The sequence below is a fragment of the Gallus gallus genome, chromosome 10 (genome assembly GCF_016699485.2).
Source record: "Gallus gallus isolate bGalGal1 chromosome 10, bGalGal1.mat.broiler.GRCg7b, whole genome shotgun sequence".
Lineage (NCBI taxonomy): Eukaryota > Metazoa > Chordata > Aves > Galliformes > Phasianidae > Gallus > Gallus gallus.
The window spans coordinates 13382187-13407274 of NC_052541.1; the positions used below are offsets into that span (position 1 = coordinate 13382187).

Below are 25088 nucleotides of genomic sequence, written 5' to 3' on the forward strand. Positions count from 1 at the left end.
ATTGCAGCGCTACATTTCTGTTGGGATTCTGAGTTTTTTAAGTATACGTGGATTCTTCTTAATACAGGATTATTATTTGACCGTTACTGATGGGGAGACAAAGAATGGAAATATGTGGTTTGTCAGTACAACAACTCCTGGATACTGCTGTGATCAGTGCTATAGAAATGCTTGCCAAGAGAAAGAAGAAAAAATACTTTTCCTCTATTAAGTAAATAGTAGCATTTGAACTTTTCTCGGATTAGGACTTTCCTCACCCAAGTGCATTGCTTAACATTTCAGCATGTAATATTTCAGATTTCTCAAGGTACTCCTTAAACGCTCAGCTAAACCAGATGGAGAAGGCAGAGTCCACGTGTGAAGTGTTCTCACTCGTTGTCATTGCAGACTCAAAACCAAAGTCATTTTGGATGTGCCTTCCATTCTGTTCCTTAATGTTGCTAATATTATTAATATTGGTTACTAACAGTTTTCAGTCTATTGAACGATTAATGAAAAGGTCAATAAGATTCCTCTACAGAAGCATCGTTCATTACAAGGCCCATTGCTTATGCAATCTTGCTGCATTCATCTTCCCTAACAAGCAAAAGGGCCAGAGATTGTAGCTTCTTAAACCTTCTTGTGAGCTCCTAATGAGAAATCTTAATTGTATGAAAGCCATTATGATGTTACTCTTCCACTCCGCTGGCTTTTGGATGCATTGAGTTGCACCTGGGTTGTTGTGTGGCATCAGAGCTCATGGCCCAATATTGGTGCGTACTAAATCAAGGGTGGCAGGAGCTGGTGGTAGGCTGGGATTGCTGTTCGTGGTGCTTGCCTGCAGCCAGTCTGAAACCTGCTGTCTGTCACCCTTGCATCCACGTTGCCCCAAGGGAAATGCATCCAAGCTGATGGGAGCCACTCATATGGCTCCTGTGGCACGTGGAAGAGATGGAAAAGATTCAAAGTTATGAACGTCCCAGGGTGGGAGAGGGCACTGTCCCATCTAATGCTCCCACCTGAGCAGACCTCTGATGTGTCAGCTTTGCTCACCAAGTGCTGGGGAAGAGTGTACAGCCCTCACTGCCCTGCTGTGACCATCAAGCTGAAGCTGTGGGTGATCTGTTCTACAGCAGTTTCCAAGGCAGGCAGTTAGCTCCAGTGAAGGGAAATACAGAGGGATAGCCAGCTGCCTCTAGCTGCCTTCACAGTTCATTTCAGGCCTGAAAAAGTTTCTCTTCATATTGCCAGAGGAGCTGTATGGGCACTGTGATGCTAGGAAGATGCTGAGTGCTTTGGCAGGAAGTAGCTGTGCCCTGACGTCATCCCCAGAAATGAGCATGGAGACCCTCAACCTATCCCCATTGCAAGCAATGGCATTTAATCAAGACCCTGCGTTTGTGGAGATCTTGCTGGTCACTTGTTTACCCTTGTAGATGCCTACTACCTGGGTACATCTAGCCCTTACGAATGACCCTGTTAGGTGGTGTGTGAACAGCTGGTGCAGACCAATCTTTATGGGCTTCTGTATTTCCATTAAATTAATAGCTATTGCTCTTCTGAGTCTTCCTGGAGCCTCAGTTGCTATTCTCTGTCAGCCCTTGCCATCCTAAATGTCAGTGGAAAGGATCATTGAAACTAATGGTTTGAGTTCACCCCTTGTTCCAGGGATTTGTCCTGGGGTGACCTGGAGGGAATGGTTGTGTGGAAGATGGATGCGGGTTGAAGCGTTGCTGCAGGACAGTGCTTGGTGCTCCCAGCCAGCTCCTGCTAGTGCCCTAAGGTGTGTGGGGTCATTGGTGCTCTTCCTTTTGGGAACCCTTTGACTTGCCAATGTTTAGCCTCAGAAATCTGCCAGAGTTTAGGTTTAAACTGATCCCCACTGAAATGCAAAATTCAACAGCTTCTGGAAACTCAACCTTCTAATCTCACCCAGCCTGGCATCAGAAGTACGTGACCTTTGCCTCATCTCACAGGAGATTAATTATTTCCTGGATCGTTCCAGAAAGATTCAGGTCTTCGTGGCTGATTTTGCCCCAAAGGTTCCTCTCCCCGAGGACTCGCCTGCTTCAAGTTGTAGTGAAAACGTGATAAACCTCAAGTACTTTCCTCACAGATGTTTTGCATAAGCCTAACTCCATCCCAGAGATGGCTGCATTCCGTGGGTGGGTAAAAAGATCCCTGTAGATATTTTTGCAAAGCAATTTCAGCTTGCTAGAAAATTGAATTAATTGTTTTCCATTCCCTGAATTAACCCTGATTCATTCTTCCCTCAACCCTCTCCCTCCCCTCCCTCCAACAGATGTCCAGCATATTAAGAGAAGAGACATCGTTTTGAAGAGGGAGCTGGGAGAAGGTGCCTTTGGGAAGGTGTTCTTGGCCGAGTGTTACAACCTCAGCCCCACCAATGACAAAATGCTGGTGGCAGTGAAGGTAAATCCCAAGGGCGAGTGGCAGAGAGTACAGCAGGGGCTGCGTGGGAAAGGGAGGCAGGGGAGGGCTGGGGGCTATGGGAGGAGATTTATCTGATGCCGGAGATTGTGGTAAATCCACTTAGTCACACAGAGTTCCAGCCTTTTGCTTCAAGGTCGTCTGTTCTCGCCAATGCCAAAGCTTCTCTTCCTGCCGGTGCGGCCAGGAGACGTGGAGGAGGAGCAGGGCTGGAAGGGCTCAGATCTGCGCAGCTGTAGCAGTGGTGGGGAGGCTGCCTTCCCTCTGCGAGGGACTGGGACCTTCTCTTAGGGGATTTTATCTTGCTGAAGATGAAACAAAAAGAGGCCTCAGCAAAAATAAGCACTTGAAAGCTAAGCACGGCCAACCAGTTTGCTGGGAGCAGTTTGCTGGGACAGCTTTGCTGTAAGATGAAAGAAGGAGGGCAGCAAGAACTGCAAGATTGCACTTTTCACCTCTGGGACTGGTTAAAGCCAAGGTAGCACAGCTACCCACATCATTAATTGCCTAGTTATGTGGCTGGCACCTGCCCATCGGTGTCAGCCATCCCTTATGCGATCCCATCTCTCAGGTCTCTACTGATCTTCATTTGTGTGTAGGCAGAAACAGCATCCGAACTTGTTTCCATTAATTGCTACTATGAGCTTACATCTCCAGAGTGCCTTTCATCCCGACAGATCATACAGATCCAGAACTGGAGCGGAGCCTTGAAATCAGGCTTTTTGCCAGCTGCAGGGGGGGGGGGGGTTGGGGAGAGCATTCTTCTTATTTGGGCCACGTTTTATGTTGTAGGTTTTTTAATAAATGGAAAGGGATAAAGAAAAGGGGGGAAAAAAGGCTTCGCATATTGAGCTGAGCTTTGGCTGAGTTTCTTGAAGATCTCACGCTCCCAACAGAGGGTGAAAGCCACTTCCATGGTCACCGCAGCTCTGAGCAGCAGCAGGGCATGCTGCTTAGGATGTGGGGTCTGTCCCTGCTGTGTTCCAGGGGGCTCCCTCCCAGGGTCAGGACTAGGCAATGAAAGACTGTGGCTAAAGGGACTCAGATTTCAAGTGGATCTAAAACCTGCAGCCCTGCAGATCAGCTTTTGATGTGATGGTGCGGATAAGTTTGCTCTTCTGTTCAGCTTGCTTCTGAAAACATCCTAAGAAGCACTCAGAAAGTATCGTCAGCAAAAAGTGTTGAGGTTATAAAGACAAGCATTGGCAATGCTGGAGGGGCTGCTATTCAGGGCACGTCCTCCGAACACGCATTTTTCATTTCTCTATGGGCTTCTCCTTTGTGATGACCGCTCTTGTTTCTGAGAGCTCTCTGGAAGTGGGCGTGCTTGTTTTCATAGCCATCCAGCTGGGTGCTGGTGTTGCATGGTCCCCAGTTGGCAGAGGGCAGATAGAATGTCAGGGAAATTGAGGGGCCGGAATCCACCTAGCTGGAGGACAGTGACCGACCTGCCTTTGCAGCCAGACTGCAGACACCAGACCTACGTTGACATTAAACGTGGTGCTTGTGGAGACCTGGCTCTGTTGCCACATGAGCAGGAAGTTCCCAGGAAGCATCAGCAGAGCTGACAGTTTGTGACAATGACTGCAACCTGCAGACAGAGTGAATGGCTTGATCCTATGATGGAGACACAAATGCAACCCACCCTAAACCTTCCTAGGAGAAGCATTTCTACTCTAGATTTGGTCTCTTCCTTGAGCCTTCATCTTCTTTTATTGGCAGTAGGTGGACAGTTGGACTAGATGATCTCAGAAGTCTTTTCTTACCTTAGTGATTCTGTCATTCTTTCCTGGTTCTACTGCTTCCAGTTCTTGTTTCTTTCATTTCCAAAGGCTGTGCAACCTTAGCAATGTTTTTTTAATATCCTATTTTGTGTGATATTTACAAAGTCACAGTCCTCACACCTCGTGGAAGTGACACAGTGTGAAGGAGATGAAACCAAACTCACTGCAACCTGAAATATTATGTGCAACTATGGGAGAAAGGAGTCATGGGGGAGGGGAAGTGTTTTCCTGGGGAGAAAAGAAATAATGGGAAGCATCAAAGTTATGAAGATATTAAATGACTAAAAGTAATTGGGTGCCTGAGATAAGGATGGATGCTTTGCCATCTGCACAGCGTAGCTATCATCCATCTAAATATCTCTAGTCAAGCTATCCCAGAGGACACAGAATTACAATAATATTATGCCATGTGCCTAGCAGGGTAGGGGCAGAAAAAGGGAATGTGGGAGTGTCCTAAGGCTTGGGTAAAACCTTGCAGGAGATCTCAATGGGAAAAAGCAGCTCCTGGGGAGGACTTGGTACTTCTCTGTATGTGAACTCAGCAGGGCCATCAGCCCTCACGGCTCTTCCATCTTGTCCAACATTCTGGACATCCCAACATTTTTGCTAAGTGCTCATAGCAGAGCCCTCCCTTGATATCCTGTGATGACAACACTCTGCTCTCCTATGAAACTTCCCAATCACTCACGGACAAGCTGGCCTTCAAGACTGGTAACCCACCTCCATCAATGGCTGGACCCACAGCAGCATCTTCAAAGCAGCCCTGCAATGCTGGGCTGCAATCTAGCCTGGTGCACTCACATGTGAAAGACAAGATATTCTCAGTAAGGATTCTGATTTCAGCATCAGGCTGCCAGGGGGCTGTTACAAACAGCAGGGAATAAAAACATGATTTTAAAAATTATGAGAAAAGACTTGACAGTGTCCTTCTTCAGAGGTGGTTTGAAAAATCTACACAATAACTGCACAGCCAGGCAAATCCATCTTCTGAATAAAGGTAGTATAGTCAGCTATTTCAAAATAAAAGACAGATAGCGAGGACTGGCTGGCTCAGGAATTTAATAATAATGAGATATGAAGCCATTCACCCCTAGGTCACCAGTACAAATCCTGCCCAAGCTGGGAATAATTGGAAGCTATTACCCTCTGTGGCATGTTTGCTGCTTCCTGGGAAATGAGTTGGAGACACCACTGGGCTGGTAAACATACGAACAAAATGCTGAGGTGGTGCCACCAGTACCTGCTGCTATCTCTCCTGATGCAACTGGGTGGTGGCAGTGGTTCCTATCCTCTCCTATCCTCACCAGCTCTTCCTCGATGCCACCACCCCTTTGGTTTTGGCCTCTTCTGGTTTTGCCCATGCCATACATACGTGTCCCTTCTTTCAGGCGCTGAAAGACCCCACCTTGGCAGCCCGCAAGGATTTCCAGAGGGAGGCAGAGCTGCTCACCAACCTGCAGCATGAGCACATCGTCAAGTTCTATGGTGTGTGTGGTGATGGTGACCCGCTCATCATGGTCTTCGAGTACATGAAGCATGGGGACCTGAACAAGTTCCTGAGGTATGTGCAAAGGAGGGCACGGCAGATGCAGCACAGCTGTACCCCTGAGCAGCTTGTCATAGATCTGTGCTGCTCCAGAGAGCCGTAGCTGTGTGGATGGTGGTGGGCTGAGTAATGTGAGCAGAGGAGGTGGATGGTCCTCAGCACATTTGGTGCTTGAAGTCCTACCCCAGCGTTTCCTCTTTGGTAGTCCCAAGGGTTGTCCAGGTGAGCTATGGAAACCAGATGTTTCTTCTCCCACCCCTGCAAGTCTGAAGCTGGAAGGTCACTAGCCATGACTCCCCATGCCACCCAGATACTAGTTCGATAGCAGCAGAACTAAAATACTCCTGAGAGGATCTTTCTGGAGTCCTTCATCTGATTGCTATCCTGGGCATTTACCGATTTGCTGATAGCATTTCTATATTCAGAAAAGAGAGGAGAAATTTAGGAGGGGCCTCAGGCAGTGTCTGTGCAGTCCATCCCTGGTCCTTGTGCCCCAGATCTCAGCAGACAAAATATCCTAACCAGTGGCACCACACTACTCCAGAAGATGGGCAGTGTCAGATGAAATGCCATAATTGCCTTCTATGCCTCTAGAGAGATGCAAATTGCTGGACCCCCACCAGTCACCACTCATTAGCAGATAATTTGCGTGCCCTGAATCTGCCACCGGTGAGGAGCAGAGAGCAATGGTGGGAGGATGTTTGTGGTGCTGCTCTCCCATGATACAGAAATTATGCTCTGGAACCTGCACGCAAGTGGAGTGGTACTTACCTCTTGAAATAATTAGTAGGTTTATTTCCCAGTATTTACAAAATTGGACCCTTGATATTTTCCTGCTTTGACTGCTAAGTGTGAGCATGATTGCAGTGGGAACAAGAAGCTCGAGCACATCACATCTAGGTTTGGGGCCGGGATATACTCTGTGCTTATATTTCCATCATCACAACCCATTTCTGACCAAGGAAAACAAGGAAACAAATCCTTTCCTGAGGTTTTCATTTTGAAGCAATCACCTACACCAGAAGGGCTGTGGGGAAGGACCCTATGGGCAACCCTGCCAATGGAAAACAAGGAGGTTGGAACTAGATAATCTTTAAGGTCCTTTCCAACCCAAGTCATTCTGTGATTCTTTCAAGCAGGGCCAAGCTGCCTGCAGCTCTCTTGGAGTATCCACAGGGCAGTGGCTGAGCTGGGAACACACCTGCATTGATTTCCCCCCTCATTTTGGCATAGCAGAGGCAGATTGAATATGAACTTATAGGTCATCCTCTGTCTCATGCTCTGGATGGATGACATCTTTGGCCAGGTAGGACTCAGAATGGAAGCTGCAAGGGGGTCAAGAGGGTGATGCGGGATTCAGGTTTCCTTTGGTGGATAGCAGGTTTCACTGGGGCTCTGGAGAAATCAAAAGCCACGCTTCTTTGACAGTGTCTGGCCAATCTTATGATCTTGGTGTGAAGCTGAAGCAAACCCCTTGCTCCAAGAAGAGATGGGCAGCTCCTTTTTGTATTCCCTACATCTTCTTCATGCAACTGAATGTGCTAATATCCCCCCAGCTAATCTCAGGAGTAGGCTGATACTCCTTCCTTCAGGACTGTGCCCATGTGGGATGGAGAAGGGGAGGGGAGGAAGGAATATGTATTATGCAGGACATACCTAGATAAATCCTGTATAGTAGGACGTAGAGGGACTCAGTAAAAGAAAGGTGTTGGCTGATCATGTTTTAAACGTGACCTGTTCCCATCAGATGCAGACAGTTCTTTGGGGGTAATTACTGTCTTTGAAAAAGGTGGCAGTAATGAGACGGTATTATGTCCTTCACTTCTCATCTTGGAATAGTTACTCTTGATGACACCAGGTACCATCCACAGTTAAGTGTGGTGTAACTGCAAGGCACATCTGGTATAAAACGTCCAGCATGGTTTTAGAAACCACTGCTTGTCCTGCCCATCCCACACTCACTGCAGTATTGCCCACTCACAGCTTCCCAATACATTCCTGGCTCCTCAGCTCTCATTTCTGGGCTTCCTCTCCTCTTTGAGCTGTTCTGGAAGGAGATGGCAGGAGGGGACCCTCGGGGCTGTGTTCCTGGTGGCAGGGCAGCAGGACATAACTGAATACAGCAGCATTTCAAAAACTGTTGGGTTGGACCCCGAATGTCTAGATTCCTTGGTTTGCCCTAAGCCCAATAGGGTAATCAGGAAACAAAAGAGAGAAACAATTTGGGACTTGTGGGTTGTTCAGTCCCATGTCAAGAAGGGAAAGCTCTGTGTGTGCATTTCAATTTGCAGGCTCTCTGCAGGGCTGACAACAGGGTGAAATGCCAGGAACTATTTCAATGAGAACAGTTTGAAAGCTTCAGAGGAGATGCTGTACTGCATCTTAGTCACGAGGAGGAAAGTCACAGCAAAATCTCATGCTTTTCCCTAAATAAGAGGGCTTTTGTTATTCCACCTTCAAAGGGGCCACAGCAGGGTGAGCTCCATCGGGGAAAGAGACATCACAGAGGGAGCAGAGCAAAGACAGGCCTGGTACACAGCTAGGGAGAGGATTTAAAGGGGGACAGGACAGGAATGACCCTGACCTCAAGTCCTGCCTTTACAATGCACTTTGTTCAGCAAAATGTTGCCTTTTGTTGTCCAGGATGTTCTCTCCATCTGCTGACATTCAGACTTTACCCCTGTACCTCTGCTTGTGTCTTCAGAGTTTACAGCACCTGTGTCACCTCTGGGACAGCTTAGGGTATAAAGAATACTTTCCAGGGATGTTGGTGTTCTTCTGAAACCTTGCCTGTGATCTCTGGTTGTACAGGTACATCAATTGAGAGGAGGTTGTTTGGTCATCAGGTGTGCGGATGGAATAGAAGAGGCTGTATGGGATTAATAAAGAGAGTAAACAACAAGAGTATGATGGCTGGGGAAGAAAAGAGGGTGATAGCTCCACATCTGGGAATGTTTCCAAGGTATAAGAATTAACTAGAGCAAACATGTAGATATCTGGAAGCCAATTCATTTTACACAGGTCTTGCCAGAGAGTAGAATGGCCACGGTGCATCAAACCGCTGGTCGCTCTGCCCTAGCAGTCTGTCTTCCACCTGTGGCCATGAGAGGTTTCTTGGAGAAGAGTAAGGATAGGAGGATGTATGGCACCTACTCACCCACCAGATGTTCACCCAACCTCTTGTTCTGTAAGATTTTCTTTTTTTCTTTCCTCTGGAGCTGTGTGCATCCTCACACTACAGAGCTGGGGGCTCATCCCCACCCCAGCAGGAGCAGCAACCATGTGGGATTCCTATCTCCTGGTCACTTTTGAGACCCAACTCTATGCTTTTTGCTTCTTCCTCCCTATAGGGCACATGGCCCAGATGCTATGATCCTCGTGGATGGGCAGCCTCGACAAGCCAAAGGGGAGCTAGGGCTATCCCAGATGCTCCACATCGCTAGCCAGATCGCCTCTGGAATGGTGTACCTTGCCTCCCAGCACTTTGTCCATAGAGACCTGGCCACCAGGAACTGCTTGGTCGGAGCCAACCTGCTGGTGAAGATTGGAGACTTTGGGATGTCAAGAGATGTCTACAGCACTGATTACTACAGGGTAAGGCAGCTCCAGTGGCCGTCCAATGCTCAGAGTGAAGGGAGACTAGGAAATGTGACAGTAAATCAGTTTTTGGAGCTCTTGGGCTCACTGCTTATTCCCTCAATGAAACATGCACATAAATGTCCATCAGGCACACTTGTGTCTGCCTGATCCCCGAACCATTGTCCTGACTCCTTTTGGTCCTGGACACGCCTATAGTTCAGACATCCATGCAGATGCCTACACACAGAGCTCCCTGTGATACCCCAGCACAGTCACACACTTTGAGATGACTCTGATGCCATCCTGATCTTCCTTCCTTCCTTGTTTTCCTTCCTCTTTTTTACAAAAACTTTGATAAATTGGAGGTAATCCAAAGAGGGTGACAAAGATGATTAAAAGACTACGGGCTGTGACCTCTTGTGTTAGATTAAAGAAACTTAATACAGGGACCTAGAGAAAAGGCAACTGAAAGACTGACTGATAAGTGCATTAAATATGGAAAAGGAAATAATAGGCAATTTAAGCTCAACCTCAAAAACACTTTTTCCAGCAGGGACATCATTTAGACAATGGAATAATTTGCCAGAGGTAGGTTGCTGAGGGCCTGTCATTGAAGTCCAGGAAGCAACTAGATGAAAATGCCTGGGTTTAGTGCAGAGGCTAATCCTGCACTAGTCTCTGGGGACAGACTCGATGAGTCAGAAATGCCTTTCCAGCATTATCTTCTGTGATTTATGCTTGGATGTCCCCTTGCCTTTGTGTCCAGCTGCACTGCCCTATCTGCCCGGGATGGCAGCGTCCCTGAGAGGAATGCATGTTTCTTACTCTTCCTCAGCTTGAGAAAACAGGATGCACAAAGCGCTCGGAGCACAACAGTGTAGGGATTTGTGGTTGGGCCACCCACCAGCAGAGAAGGGCTTTTCAGGAGAAAGAGCAGAGATTTTTGCCTGGTGCTTGGTGTAAGGCTGGTTTATTTCTGGTTACAGCGCAGATGTTTGGCTCTGAGGCTGATTTCTATCAGTTACCTAAGAAGGGGTTGACCAGTGGGCTTGATCTGATGGCAAAGGTTTTCCTTATGTAATAGGAAGTTGCAAAGTGGAGCTGGGGAGGAAAAAAAAGATGATAAGGTTTCTGCTGAGACATGTCATCTCCCCAAGGCCAGGGCATTGCCTTATCACTCAGTTTAATTACCAGTGAAGGAGCCAATCTTCCCTGTGCAGCACAAAAGCCCACGTTGGGAAAAGGTCTCAGTGGACTGACTGGGCAGTGATGAGGTGGCTACAATCCCAACACTGCAGAAACATCAGTAGATAGTGAGTAGGGAAGAGCAGAGCCCAGGGGAAGATGAGAAGCAGCTTGTGAGATTATCTGTGCTCTTTCTTGGGTCCTTCAGCAAATGGAAGTTGGATGGGAGGGTCCCCAAGAAGTGAGAAATGCAGAGATCTTCATAGGCCAGCTCACCGTAATGGGATATTTTGTCTTCTCTGTGGTGTCCTGTAGACCTCATCCTGTCTGTGCAAAGCGCTTTGCCGTGGTTCTCTGTGCTCTCTCATGCCATGTCCTAAGGCTCTGCTAGTGGACTTCTCTCTGTTCACACAAATTGCTGTGTGTGACCAAAGCAGTAACTGGTTTATCCCACTTACCAGACTTGTGGTACTTTTAGTACTCTAGATAACCAACTCAGACCTCTACATACATGAAGACCTTTTCTCTGTTGCTATTCAAAGAGGGATCCTAGGAAATTATGGTTTTGATTACTCATATTTACTTTGTTATGAAGAAGCATTTACTTTCTCCTGCAACATGGGTAAGATAAGCAGTTTGGTTTCACAAACAGTTGTGCATTTCTGCTCTGTATTCCTCACCATTTTAATTCCCAGCATCTCTGGCAGGAAAGCTGTCTCTTCAAGGCTCCTGAGACAGTCTTTTCAAGTGCACAGACCCATCACAAAACCCACCAAGATACCCTGAGTGAGGGTTTTTGAATGGAGAATGAGAACAAATGACCTCAAGCATTAGAACCAGACTGCTCCTGGGCCTCCCCCACGGAAGGTGGAGATGTGGCTGTAGAGTTGAGCTTTGAAACTCCTTTCTGCTGTCCCTGGTCACATCCACAACCAAAGTGGTAAAACTCCTAAGGCTGCTTCTCCATGTTGTGCACAAGCATCTCTGCTGTTGACACGAACTGCCATTCCCAGAGGCAGAACCTGGAGCAAAGTTCTGTTTCAGGTGATTGAGCGTGCCCAAGCTGCAGCCTAGGGAGGATTCCACTAAATATCATCTTCTGGGTACACAGTGGAGGATTACACCTCAAAGCTGACCCCAAATGACATGTCTGGAGGATCTCACTCTGATGGCTTCCTGCATTTGCTGCTGCCCAGGCCCCATGAGCACGGATAGGTTGGCGTGTGGGTATGTGAGTGTGTTCCAAGCTGATGATTAACTCATAGGCATTTAATCTCTTTCCCATTTTTTATCTTTTAAAACAAAGGAAAAACACCATCTGCCTCCTGCGTTTGTGGGATGCAGAAGTGCTTTACAAAGGTGAACTGCTTAATTTCCTGTCACACATTTGGGTATGGAAAACAAACATTTGCGTAACAAAAGTGGCAGAGAGGTTTGTTTCCTCTCTCTCCGAGGTTCTCCATGGTCTGCCTGAACACAGGTGCATCTTCTTCCTTGTGCATCAGATCCCTGGTGGTTGTGGAGGTGTAGGCAGGGGAGAAGTGAAATGGCATCAGGTCAGAAAGCGGAGGAAGGTGGAGGTACAGGGGAGGCTGGGAGAAGTAGCCCACACTTGTGTGACAAGTCAGGGATGCTGAAGGAGCATTTCTGGGATGTGTTGTGTAATGTGCCACACGATCTTTCATTTAGGTCTCTATAGGAATGCAGGCTGGAATAGATGTGTAAGGGAGATAAAAGGTTCGGGAGGAGTTTTTTTCCCACTTGTTTTCCTTCTAGAAAACATGTGAGCAAGTGACTTTTTAGGGATGTCTCAGGACTGTGACACCAAGTGGTGGAATGCTGCGGGTCAGGGACCTCGTGCCCCAGTCACACTGAGCACATCTGGTGCCTGCCCATGGAGCAGGACCAAGATCAGCCTCCTTTCTTCCCCCAGAATGAGTAATCCAGCTCCCAAACAAAGTCATTTGGCAGCCACCCAAGGAAAGGGCAGTATTTCTTTATCTTGAGAAGAGAGCAGCCTTAAATCCTAGTTGGCAGTCCTTAATAATTTCCAAGGTTACCTGCTGCCATGGGTGGGACATCAGCAGCGAAGACATGGGTTGAGTAGAGGAAGGATTTATGCAGTCACTGAATCTCATGAAGATGTCCCTCTGTCCGGTTCTGCTGTGTCCTACCCCTCTGGCATCCTGCCCCAAAGCCCAAGCAGGGCTTGAAACCTCTGAGGAACTGAGCAGCGTCCTTTTGCAGAGGTCTGTCCTGAACATGCTCCAGGTTGCTGCTCATCATGGGGAGGACACCTGCTTGTGAAAAAAACAAACAGAAAAGGACACACCCTGGGTTTGCAAATGGCTCTGAAAATAAGTTTCTGACAACACAGAGCTAAAAATACAATAAAAAAATGCGCAGAAGACTTCTGCATTTTCAACACTGTGGAGCGCTCACTGAATTTGGGAGAGACAAGGTTTACAGGAAGAAGCAATATCTTTTATTCAACATCTGATATTGTTGGAGGGGGAAGAAACATTTTAGACACACAAGTCGTCTCTGAGCTTTTTTTTTCCCTTCTTTTTTTTTTGCAGTGATATCAGTTGATTTAATAAAAGATTAATATCTCTTCCTACGAACCTTGGCTCTCCCATCCTTAAACCATCAGTGCCAAAACAACATTTCTGCTATGACTTTGGCCTTAGGTCAGCGTTCTTTACGAAGTCTAGGATTCCTCTGGCAGACGCCTCCTCCTCTGAAGCGTGGAGGTTTACTCTGTAAACATTTTCTTTCTTCTCTTTTCTTAATATGGCCAGATTTAAAACAAAAACCCTATTTTTGATCATTTTCAGTGCTCATTGTCAGATTCCCTCTCCCATCTAGGCCAACTCTTTCTCTGTTTCTTGTACCCTGGAGATCCAAACTGTTTTCCTTCTCCTGGGCTGATGTCAGCTATTTATCCAGTGAAGTTTCCATGCAAGTAATAGATCAGTGAGGTTTAACAGCTGCCTGGTTCATGTTCGTTTGGAGACTCAATCAGCATGGTTGATAAGACTAATAGACGAGGCCTGCAATGAAAGCAAATTTAGAGACTCAATGCTTCAGTGTCAGTGGGTGAAAGAACTAGATGATCTTTGAGGTCCCTTCCAACCCAAGCCGTTCTATGATTCTAAGAAGGCAAGCTCAGTCCCTGGCTGCACAGACAGCAGTGAGGGGTCTTGTGTAGAAGGTACAATGCATGTACCGCATTCGGCTTCCAGCAAAAGCTCAATTTCCAGCAGGTAAATGCTGTGCAGATGCTAAGTGGTTAATCATCACCTTTATCTCTTCTGCCTCTTCTCTCAAGTGGAAGATGCCCAAGCAGGTTGTGGATGCCCCATCCCTGGAGGCATTCAAGGCCAGGCTGCATGTGGCTCTGGGCAGCCTGGTCTGGTGGTTGGTGACCCTGCACATAGCAGAGGGGTTGAAACTCGATGATCATTGTGGTCCTTTTCAACCCAGGCCATTCTATGATTCTATGAAACACAGCGTGCTGCTTTCTCTCCCTCCTATCTCCCAGAGTGTTGGGAAGGTTTCATATCCGTAAACATATGTAACACTGAGGAGAGGACTTAAAGGTGAAAGAGCTTTCATTTTCTCCTGTACTAGGTGGGATCATGAAGGGCATGTCCTGTCTCTAGATCATACCTAAGTAAGAGCAGGGAAATCCTGGAGTGACTTGGAGGTCTTCCCTGAAGACCCCTAGTGATGGTTCAGATGCACCAGTTGGGCAGGGCTGTACTCCTACTATGTGCAGGAGCCTGCATATACTGTTGGAAATAGTATAGCGTCTGTTTACTCACGTGTCCCCTTCCTCCTGACCCCTGATTCATTATTTCTGTCCTTGTTCTCATGGCAATCACTCCTTCTGTATGTCCCATGAGGTGTGTGGCTCTCAGCACAGTGGCTTACAGCTCCCCCGGTTAGCATTTTGGGGGCAAAAGAGCCAATTTCCCTTTAAGTAGTGGTGAGACTGGAAAGAGGGGAGGTGAGGGAACTGCTCTGCTGTGAGGGCATGGGATAAGTGTCTTTGTGCTCATTGCTGTGTGCTCTGCGTGCAGGAAAATCAGTGTGGTATTGAATGTGCTGGTCTCTGGCATCTCCGTGACTCCTATAGAAACCTCTGCAAATTGCATTTGTGGCACAGTTCCTTATCTCCTGGAAGGAAGATGTAACAACATCATCTCGTGTTTCAGACAGACGTTTTTGCTCAACTCTTGCCCGTTTCTACACTCAGGGAAAAACAAATGTTGAAGAGTCTCTGTTCCCCCACCCCTCCCTTCCTCCTGTTTGAAACATGAAGAGCCCTTCATACAAAGCAGCTCAAGTGCAGAGGAATTAATTGGGGAAATTAGGTTGTGTTGCATTTCTGGCATTTTCTCAGAAATGGTAATTGCCCTCATTCTCCACCCTGCCAAGCCCTCTGCCTGCACCTTGTCCCCCCCTCCCCTTTCCTCACTGTCAACCTGTCTTTCTCTTGCTTCAGTGGCTGTTTTCATGCTGTTACCATTTATCTCATTTCAGTAATGAGAGGGATATGGCAGGTAAAGAGCTCTCAGGATCTACCGACATCTTCTTTGAAGCAGAGACACAAAAGAGCAGTTTGTTTTTGGGAAAACTCCCTGCCACAGGACTTGACCTCCACGCTCACCACTTCTCCTGGCTGGGATACATTGCTGCTGCATTGCAAGTCATTTGGCTCAGATATTTTATTTAATATAGCCTCAGTGTTCACCCAAACATAAACCTCTCCATGTGTCCCCTAAACCCTCACACACTCACTTAGAGCTAATCAAATGTATGATCTTTCAATCCAACCCCAGTCCAATTTCCAGAGCTTTGAACTGAGGTTTTTGCTTTCTCCCAACCAACACATTGAACTCCAGATTGCAGGGGCAGTTTAAAGCCTTCCAGTTTAGCTTCTGATAGTTTTTAACTCCTAACATCCCATTTTTTGAGGTTACCACCATAGACAAACAGGGAGGTTCTTTTTCTGTATGTCCTCATCTAAGACAGCTGCTGGTGGTCATGGTGTCAAATGGGGGTACTATAGTGGGTAGTAAAGAACTGGAACTCCTTGTCCTAGGACGTGGTAGGTGCAAGCAGTTGAGATGGACTGAAAAAGGGACTCAACAGTTGTGGAAGCAAAATAATCTATTAGGGGCTATCAAACACAGCAAGCAGATCTAGAGAGGTGAAGGAAACAACTTGTGAACATAACTGTAGCAGAGAAATGCTAATTCACAGCTTGAAACTGATTGAGCACCTGGTGGGAAGGCAGGGCCAACCCATTGGAGCTCAGGTGCATGCAATGAAATGCACCTGAGTGACCAGAAGGGCTGGAGCCAAGATCCACCCCTTTCCAGAGCACATTTAAGGGTTGGCAGTGGAGATGAGAGTATCTTGTTGGAGATCCCTGCTTAACTGAGGTCTTCTAAAGGTAGGCAAATTTTCTTTTTTTGTTACTGTATCCATGGCTGCTGTATTTGAATTGTCCTCATTTGCTGCTGCAGCTAAAGACTTCGTTATCTTGCTGTTATTGCTGTACTTTCCATCACATTATAGCATTACACCAACTTTTCTTTGAGTAGTAGAATTATAGAATAATTTGAGCTGGAACAGGCCTTTAAAGGCTGTCTAGACCCCCTCCTCTGCAATGATTAGGGGGATGCCTTCAGATAGATCATAGTCCAGTAGACTTCCAAGAGACCCACCTATATAGCAGACCCATCCAAGAGTAAATATCCACCTATTGCTTGCTTGTAATGTTCTCCATTTCTCCTGCTGTTCCTACTGATATTCAGATAATCAGCTGAAAAACTGAGATAAATAGAAAAAAGCCAGAGAGTCCCTATGATGGAAATCCAGCCACCAAAAAACAAGAGAAAATTTTGTATGGGGCAGTCCAGAAGAGGTGACTGTTCCTGGGTCTTACCAAGGTGTAATGCGAGTGAGAGCAGAAGATGGAGAACCAAATGCCAGCAAGCTGTGCTATTCTAGCCCCAGGTGCACCAGTAACCATGTGTTTTTGGACATACTAAAGAGAACAGTTTGCACTTTGGAAGAAGCACTGATACCTAAGGGAGATCTATCTTCTCTTGTTTATGTTGTTGGACCCATTTCCCTGTTGCTTCCCAGCTGTTCAGTGGCCTTCTCCTGCCTTCCCACCCAGCTCTCCTTGCAATGGGGCGGCTGTGAGATCACAATTTAGTTGGGAGAGGTGGGGGGGCAGCCCAAACCCTCAGCGCAATCAGTGAGAGAACTGGAGGCAGAGAAGTTATAGACTACTTTAGTGGGAGTATGGATAAATTATGTCTTGGCATGCTTTTTATTTATTTATTTTCCTCAATGTGTCATGTGAAGTAGTGGCTTTTCAAGCGAGGAAGACTTAAAGGATTTCCCCAATGTGGCAGGCTGCGCTTCAAGGCAAACTGAAGACTCCTTAATTAAGTTATTTACGTGGAAGGAAAACTTTTCTTTTTTCTTTCTCCTTCCTGATTCCTGCACGGTCAGGACTCCCATGGGCTTCCACCCCTGTTTCCTCCCTGTTTCATAGTCCTACCTCTCTCTCAGCCACAGAGAGCTCCTTCTCCTTGCCAGCTGGATGGAGAAAGTCCCTGTTTGCAAGCAGCTGTCTTTAATAAACAGGCTGTTTAGGACTAGGCTGTCAAAGAGAGCATGTTCAATGTACAATCAAGGGGCAACGATGCACAAAATTGCACACACACACAAAATAGGAATCTTTTCTTGGTGTTTGTTGAGCTCTGAACGCTTAAGTGATTCCACCTCTCTCTTTCCCATTCAATTATGCGGGCAACACATGATAAGATTGCTAAAGGAATTAGTGAGTGAAATCTTTATATTGCCTAATCAATATTGTTCTGCTCACTACAAGGCATCTCGCCCTCCTCTCGGCCTCAGCTGTGTTTTCATTTATTTGCCCTCTGAAAACACAAGTTTGCCTTCTCTGAGCTGTGGTGACCAAGAGGAGAAGCAGCAGCATGTCTGCTGGACACGTTTGCCACGGAGTTTCTTCCTTGCTTTAGAAGAGAAAAGATGTAATACAGGAATTATTACAAACCCAGCCAAACTCATGTTTCAGGGCCTTAAAGAGGCCTGGAAGGCCTTTCCTCTGTTGCGGTTGTATGGCCTTACAGAAACAGCCAGCAACCTTACAAGCAGAGACAACGGATGGTAATTTTTCTGAGCATCACTGAGGCAAGACGCCAGATTTGATGGGCCACGAGACTGATCCAATATAGTAAATCCTGTGTTCCACTGTGGATTCTGAGACCAAATTATCAATTAATGTGAAGCTTCAAAAAAAAAAAAAAAACCCAAATCCCTTTTAGTTCCCTGCAGTCATTAGTGACAAGATACAATATCTATAGCTCAAATGCTTTGCCAGCATCCCCTGGCAGCAAGGCGGAAACTCCACTCCTAATTTTTCCAATACATAGAAGAAAAACATATGAGATCAGTGGTTTTTAGAGTCAGATTCGGCTGCCTCTTCATATTTATTTAGACGGAGGAATAAATCAGGTTTGGGTTACTTCTGGGTTAGTTATTTGTTATTGGAATAAATGCATGGTAATAGTTCTGACAGGGGAAGATGTTTCTCTTTCAGCTCTGTGTTTGAGGTAGAATTTGCTTTGTTCTGCACTATATTATATTGATGTTTTTTCCCACTGCTGATGACTTCATCTGCTCTGCTTCCTCCCAGTGTCCATGCCTCTGCCACAGCTGGCTTTAGGATGTGGATTTATGCAAGAGATCTTTCCTTTTTCCCCCCTTAACTGTAACGCCATAATGCAGAGGCAGTTTAAACAACCATCATGAAACAATTTGCTAGGCCTTTCCTCCACCCATTTCCTACCTCAACTTCTTGGGAAGGGAAGCGAATCAGTCAGTCATAGGGCAATTCCCTAAGCAGAAAGAGCTGTCAGCCACATTTAGCGGCTCAATTTTCACCTCTGGAACAGGGTGGGGAGGCACCCGGGGTGATGACTGGCCAGGCACACCCTAAACCCATATTTTTGCTTTTCCCTGGGTAGCTGCCAGCCTGAGCTCCTAAGGACCACAGCCAGAAGTCTCCCCCCGGACCACTGTGCTTTTCATCTTAGGGTTTTGTTTCCTTTTTGTCCTGGTGGGAACGCAAAGATCTGACTAAAAAGCCAGCAGACCTTCTGCTAGTCATTCACTTTTAATTTGTGCACTGAGCTCCCTAACCCTTCTCCTCCCTCCTGTTCCCCAGATCTTCCTGCATTGATACACAGAAAATGGAGAGCTGTGTTTTCCGCTTCCCTTATCCTTTCCTAGGGTTCAGCTGGCGGTTTTGTGGGTGATTGGAAGATGTGGGATGAGGCCCTTTCTTCTCCCAACCTCCAGCTGTACCAATGGTCCAAAGACTTTTGGAGAAGCATAGAATGATGTGCCAGGTGCTTCATGGCGATGTTGGGCTGGAGATGCCCTTTTGCTTGGCTACATCAGGCTTGGGATTTTTCTGCAGGCTGAGCTGAATGGGTCCTTGTACCATGACAGGTGATGGACGAGGAACCAGATGCTGAAGTAGTAGATCCACAGGAACCACTCATGCCTCTTAAAACTTCTCCAGCTCTTCTGGCTGTGGAGAAAGATACTCAGGACCACCAGGGGATGGGGCTTGGCTGGCAGGGAGATGTCTGAGGAAGCCAGAGCCTCCCTTGGCTCTTGCCCAGCTTCAGTGCTCATCCCTTACCCTCCCTCATCACTGATGCAGGTGATGGTGTGGGGTGCAGCTGGCAGCAACCGTGGGATCTCACCCATCCAATGCCCTCACAGGGAGGGTTTGCGCAGCGCTGGGGTGTTGCAGCCAGTGAAAGACGTATGGTTCAGTTAAAGACATACCCTTTCCCTTCTTGTCCCCTCGCTTCATCACCCCCATCCCTCCCTCCCTCTCTCACCCTCCCCTTCTCTTTTTGTTTGTCTCCTTCCCTTGTTTTCACCCATTCACTGTCAGGAAGGGCCGCGTCCGAAGGGCCAGCTCAGCACAGTGTGGCAGCGACACAGACTGGCACCGCCGGCAGCTGCAACAGTGAGTGGATCCTGACCTGTGGGGAACTGTGCCACTGGGGCATGGAATGACACGTGGGGCTTTGGGACTAGGTTGGGTTCTGTGTTTGGCAGCCCAAGGGGCTCTCATTTGCAAGGGGAACTGCTCATGCTTCTCTGCTGCAGCAGCTCTCCAGGGCTTGGCTGTATGGAGAGGGAATGTGGGATGAATGCAGAAGTCCTCAGTGCAACCCTCCTCCATGGGTGTTCAGGCTGTGTCTGCACTAGTGAACAGTTTGGGATGTCCTCTTGTTCATCTCCGTGCAGCTAAACCTCTCCTGCCTCTGAGCAGGATGGTGTTTGCTCCATCCAATGGGAGTTCCTGACTCATAGAATCAATAAGGTTGGAAAAGATCACTAAGATCATCTAGTCCAACCACTGGCCTGTCACCCCTGCCCACATATCCCCTCATCAATAGCTTGGATGCTGTTGAATTGTCATGACCCAAAACCTGTCCATTTAAACAGCTGGACCATTGCATACCAGCCTTCGTGCCTTTTGTTTGCTGGTCTAGACACGGCAAGCTGTATCTGAGCAGCTTGGAGCTGTGACTGAGTGGATTGAAAGCATCCCAGTCCCACCACTCTCCTCCCTCAACCGGTGAACAGAGGTCGAGTTGGGTTCGGTGCTCTGGCAGAAGAAAGGAACTTGGGTTGGCCAACGTGGTGGCTGAGTCTGTTTGGAATTGAGCTAATCCACCCAAAGGCACCGTGCAGAGCGTGATGAAGTGGTTCCCCCACATTACTTCTCAATGTCTTCCCTGTGCCAGAGCGGGGCTCTGCCGGAATCACGCCAGGGTGTGAGTTTAGTTATCACTGATTTCACAGGGGATGTGTCAATGGGTAAGAAGATGTGCCACCAAAAGGTGATTTTTTGTTACATCTATCCCTTTCTAAGGCGAGCTTGAATTACAGGGTGTGGATGGGAATTCAGTCTTAAGCTCTGCTGTAATTTTGTGTCCTCAGCCCGGGAGGCAGTTTTTAAAAAACAATTTCCCTCTGTGCCCTGACACTATTTTTTTTTTCTTGCCTTTCAATCATGTTCTTATGACAGAACAAATACCAGTGTTGACCTTTGCAATGCGACATAATAATATGTGACTTCTTTATAGCTCTTTTCATCCAAAATGCTCAGCGCGCTGCAAATCTGATCCTGCAGCCACTTACCACCGGGCTTAGCACTCATTGTGCGAGCGATGCCTGGGGAAACCTGGGCCAAAGGCACCCAGAAGTGCTGTCCCTCCTATTACTTGCAGGATGAGGCCCTGGAGCCATGCAGCACGTGTCTGTGAACAGCCACATTTTGCACATTTCTCCTCGCTATCAGAGTTGCATGGCCCGTATTAATATGACAGCCACCCCTTGGCTAAAATGTCCCAGCAGGTCACATTTATGTCATATTTATAGCTATCATCTACAGCAGTGTTGCTTTTTATTATTTTTTTCCCAGCCTTGAATGCATGCTAATTAATAAATTCTCCTAGCTTGTCGTGCACCATTTGATCCTGTAGAAATCACAGCATTTTAACTTATTAGCAAACAGCAATTAAAAAATTATAACTATTCAAGGGGGAAAAGGAACATAACCACTTGTCTTCAGCATCCCTTCTGAAACAGCCTTGCACTGTGCCCTTGGCACTTCAGGCTCAAGTCCTTTGGCTTGATAGAGGGTGGAAATACCAGGCTACAGAACACTTCTGTTGAAAAACACTTTCTGCTCTTCTATTCCTGTTTAGAAAGGGAGACCTCAATTAGGTGCATGGGGAGGAAGAAGTGATATCCCAGCCTTGGACTGGGCTGCAGGTTGTACCAATGTCCTGTAACCATAGGGAATTCAGGGTGTCTGTTTCCTACTCTTAAAAAGGTGATCCCTGCTCGTCTTCACCAAGGAGATACAACCTTTGCCACCTCTTATCTTTTTAGTATGTAAGGGACACAGTTGTTATGGTGTTGGGAGACAGGTAAGTGCAGTGGTAATACATAGGGAGCCTGTAAGCTGAGATGTTTGCTGTGCTGGTTCAAGGCAAGATAATTTTTGGAAGTCCTCAGTAGATAGGACTGTGGCACCCACCTCCTTTTGTTATGTTCAGGATGGTCAGAACCTGGAGAGAGCTCTGTTCCCCCCTCTTGGTGATGGGAAGTGGTTGCATTTGGGGTTGGAGACCCACTAGCCATCAGCAGGCATCTGTCTACGCATCCTGCTGTTTTCTGCCACCACCCCGCCCTTAGAAAATAAATTCATTAGGAGTAGAGAGGACTGGGAGGGATTCCCTGGATGATCAAATCCAATCTCCCGTTGCATCAATCACTTCAGATTTATCTTTTTCATAATCAAGCGCCACTATTAAATGCTCTCCTCAGGGTAGACAGCCCCAGAATCTCATTGCTTTAACTTGTAGATCCTTCTAATTTCCAGCCTGTGCTTAGTCATGGCCTGTTCACTGAACAGCAGGTACCTGGCACAGGAGCGAGGAATTTAACACAGTTTTCTTAAAATAACTGCCCAGAAAATACTATCAGCAAGAAATGCTGAGGCTGCAAAAGGGAACGTGCAAGGTCAGGTAATGACAACTGTGGGGCCTTAGCTCATGCTTTGTGTCTGCCGTGTAGTACATACTTTACATCATTGCCTGCCATTAATCTTCTATGATCTGGTGAAGGTACAAGGCAGAAATGCTCATAGAACAAAAGAACTTCTTTCTTTTCTTCTCTATAATGTTCGTTGTGGAACCCTCTGTCTGCTTTAGAAAGCATAACTAAACCTGAGATAAACATTTGTCTATTTTTCCCCTTCTTGGCAGGCTTCTTCATGCCACTTATTGCTTTATTGTACACGTCATTACCTGCACAGCACCTCTGAGAAGCCAGCGAGTTGCACTGCCCCGTTTTACAGGTTAGGAAGGGAAGCACAGAGCTATCAGCTGCACTGCCCAAGGGCACGCAGAAAGCGTGACAAAAGCCAGAATCAATTCCACCTATGGAGCTGTGAAGGCATCTGTCCTCTCAGATGCCCCTGCTTCGTTCGGTGCGGTCTTGTTCGCTCCAAAGCATCAGCACTCAAGAGCTCTGACCCACACAACAGAGAGCAATGGCACATGGAGAGCCATCCAAGCTTGGATGGAGCGTAAACTGCTGGAGCTGCTCAGGAGGAGGTCTCACTTGACAAAACCACATTTGCTTATTTAGCTTGGCAGGTATTCAAGTGAAACAGGCATGGGCGGGAGGTGTCAGAGCTGATCTGGGTACCAGCACGGGATTTTGGCATTCTATTTCAGTGCTCCTGTTTGGTAAAGAAATCCACTCAGAAAGCTGTTGTTGTTGTTCTATATGAATATTTTAAATGTCGTAAGAACTGTACAATGCCCACCTCAACGTTGCTAACAAATTAACGTATTTTATTAGCCTGTAATCTGGAAATCATTGCTGTGGTTACTATAAAAGCCTGAAGCTCTTCAGAGGGAAAGATGTCAGCAGTTTCTAGAGTGTATGCAAATATATTCCATTGCCATGAAGATCTCAGGGGTCAGCAGGCTGTTTGCAGCCCCCAGCAGCAAAGCATCCCGTGATGGGGAGGAGTGCAGAGCTCTGTGTTGGTTCTCCTGGAGCTGTGATGTGTGAATGCCTGGGACTGTGCATAGCTGCTTCTGATGGATTCAGAGGAAAGCATAGGTGCCACTGACAGGGTGGCAGTAGGGTAGGGTGGTATTGTGATGATGGCTCCTGAGCATGTCCCGTGCCCTGCACAGGGCCCATGACCTCTTGCAGGTTGCTCCTCAGCAGCTTGGATGAACCTCAAAAATTAACTACCCTTTGACCAGTTGTATTTCCATCTCTGCAGAGGGCTGTGGTAGAAAAGACAGAAGTACCAGGATGATTTACTGTGGTGTTACACAGCAGATTACCCTGTACTTATGGGGTCACCAGTTACCATGTAATTAGACCTCTGATGCAGGGCTGCCTGCCATAGGTTTCAAAGCAGGGCTTTGAGGAGTGATGTCTCCAGGAGGTTGGGGATGAATGGCAGCAACAGCTGCTGCTGCTTTCCAGGTTTTGTTAGGGACAGCTCTGCTGGTGATGGAGGATCTGCTGATGCACCCAGTCTGTGGGACACCCATGGGTCAGGGCAAGAGGCAGGCAGCAAGACCATGTGCTCTGGACTGCAGCCTTTTGTCTTTCCATGCACCCAAATCAAACACCTGGAGCATTCTGGTGATCAACCCTGCATTCCAGTAGCAGCTCATTTTACCTCTTGGGTGACAAACACCAGTCAGCTCTGATCCATGCACAGCATATTGCTGTGAGGTGAGGCTGTGACCACTCCAGGCTGCACTGCGCTTTGTCTCCATAAATCCTGTCCTTTTCCAACCATGTGTGCTCTCTTGTGAGATGGCAGCTCCCCAGCACCAGTGTGGTTTTCGGTGTGACAAATGCTTTTCTGGAGCCATCCACGTAGAGAACCTATGTCAAAGAGCAAAAGGGAAATTTGTGTGCCTCTACAGCAATCATTGTTTAAATATTTCACAGCCATAGGTCCATTACTCAGACCTGCCATAAGGTCAACAGCCCCTGGAGAGGTGAAGTAGAAGCAAAGAGGGGGTGAAGGGAATGATTTTTGAGGCAAGATAGAAAGAGCTGTACATAAAGAGTTTGGCTAAGGAATGGGCAGAGTGGGGAGATCATAGAACCAAAGAATTGTTAGAGTGGAAGGGACCCTTCAAGGCCATCTGGTCCAACTCCCCTGCACTGAACAGGGACACCTACAGCTGATCAGGTGCTCAGAGCCCCATCCAGCCTTTTGTTGGGTGTCTCCAAGGATGGGATACACTACCTGATTGCAAATATTTGCAAAGCTGTAAGCCTGAAGATTAGAATATGTTATTGGGAGAAATATATAGAAGTGAGTACACGGATAATGTGCTGAAGATGAGGCTATGTGGCAAGCAGGAAATTTCCATCATGTAAGCAAGATTTGCTTATGATTTCCTGAGGGAGGCTGTGGGTTGCCACTGGGATATTTGGATTGGTGTCCATCAGTACCTTAGCAAATCTTTTCAGTCCCTCACTCACAAAGGAGAGATGGCAGAATGGTATTTAACAGATTATTTTTTTTTTCAGCTCTTCTCTTTGGGCTGTAAAGCTGTTTCATACACGGACTTGAATGTCATTGCCTGTGCATACTGCATACACATACCCAACATTCTTGGGCTCCAGCAGCTTATCCAGAGGCAGTGAATCCCGCCAAGGCTTTAAGCCCAGTATTTGTAGTCACGTTTTCCCTTGGCATAGATGCTCCAGCAATTACATAATTGAGGACTGTCCTGTGTGCTCAGCACATGTCTGCAGGGGTCATTCATCCTACCAGACACTGCAGAACATTAGTGGTTTCTTTAGACTCTCATTCTCCCTTCCATCCTTCCTCTTGTGGCTAACACTAATGGAGAGCTGATGTC

The 25088-nt window shown here is 47.1% G+C and overlaps 1 protein-coding gene and 2 long non-coding RNA genes across 5 annotated transcripts in view; 1 reads left to right on the forward strand and 2 right to left on the reverse strand.

The window, feature by feature from the left end:
- Positions 1 to 25088, forward strand: part of NTRK3 (neurotrophic receptor tyrosine kinase 3) — a 194063-nt gene that overhangs the window by 142718 nt on the left and 26257 nt on the right. For 2 of the 3 annotated variants that reach the window (XM_046898912.1, NM_205169.2), the window contains 4 exons: positions 2282 to 2412; positions 5603 to 5775; positions 9111 to 9354; positions 19547 to 19621. In XM_046898912.1, coding sequence (XP_046754868.1) covers positions 2282 to 2412; positions 5603 to 5775; positions 9111 to 9354; positions 19547 to 19621 — 623 coding nt within the window. The remainder of the gene's footprint in view (positions 1 to 2281; positions 2413 to 5602; positions 5776 to 9110; positions 9355 to 19546; positions 19622 to 25088) is intronic. The other variant, XM_015291981.4, reaches the window with a different exon arrangement.
- LOC107054207 lies at positions 12506 to 16733 on the reverse strand. The gene is made up of 3 exons (XR_005862859.2): positions 16626 to 16733; positions 13419 to 13577; positions 12506 to 12821 (listed from the first exon to the last, which is right to left on the reverse strand). It is a non-coding gene; the product is annotated as an uncharacterized LOC107054207 (long non-coding RNA).
- Positions 22580 to 25088, reverse strand: part of LOC107054206 — a 63149-nt gene continuing 60640 nt past the window's right edge. Inside the window, exon 7 of the long non-coding RNA XR_006931138.1 lies at positions 22580 to 24096. This is a non-coding gene — a long non-coding RNA (uncharacterized LOC107054206). The remainder of the gene's footprint in view (positions 24097 to 25088) is intronic.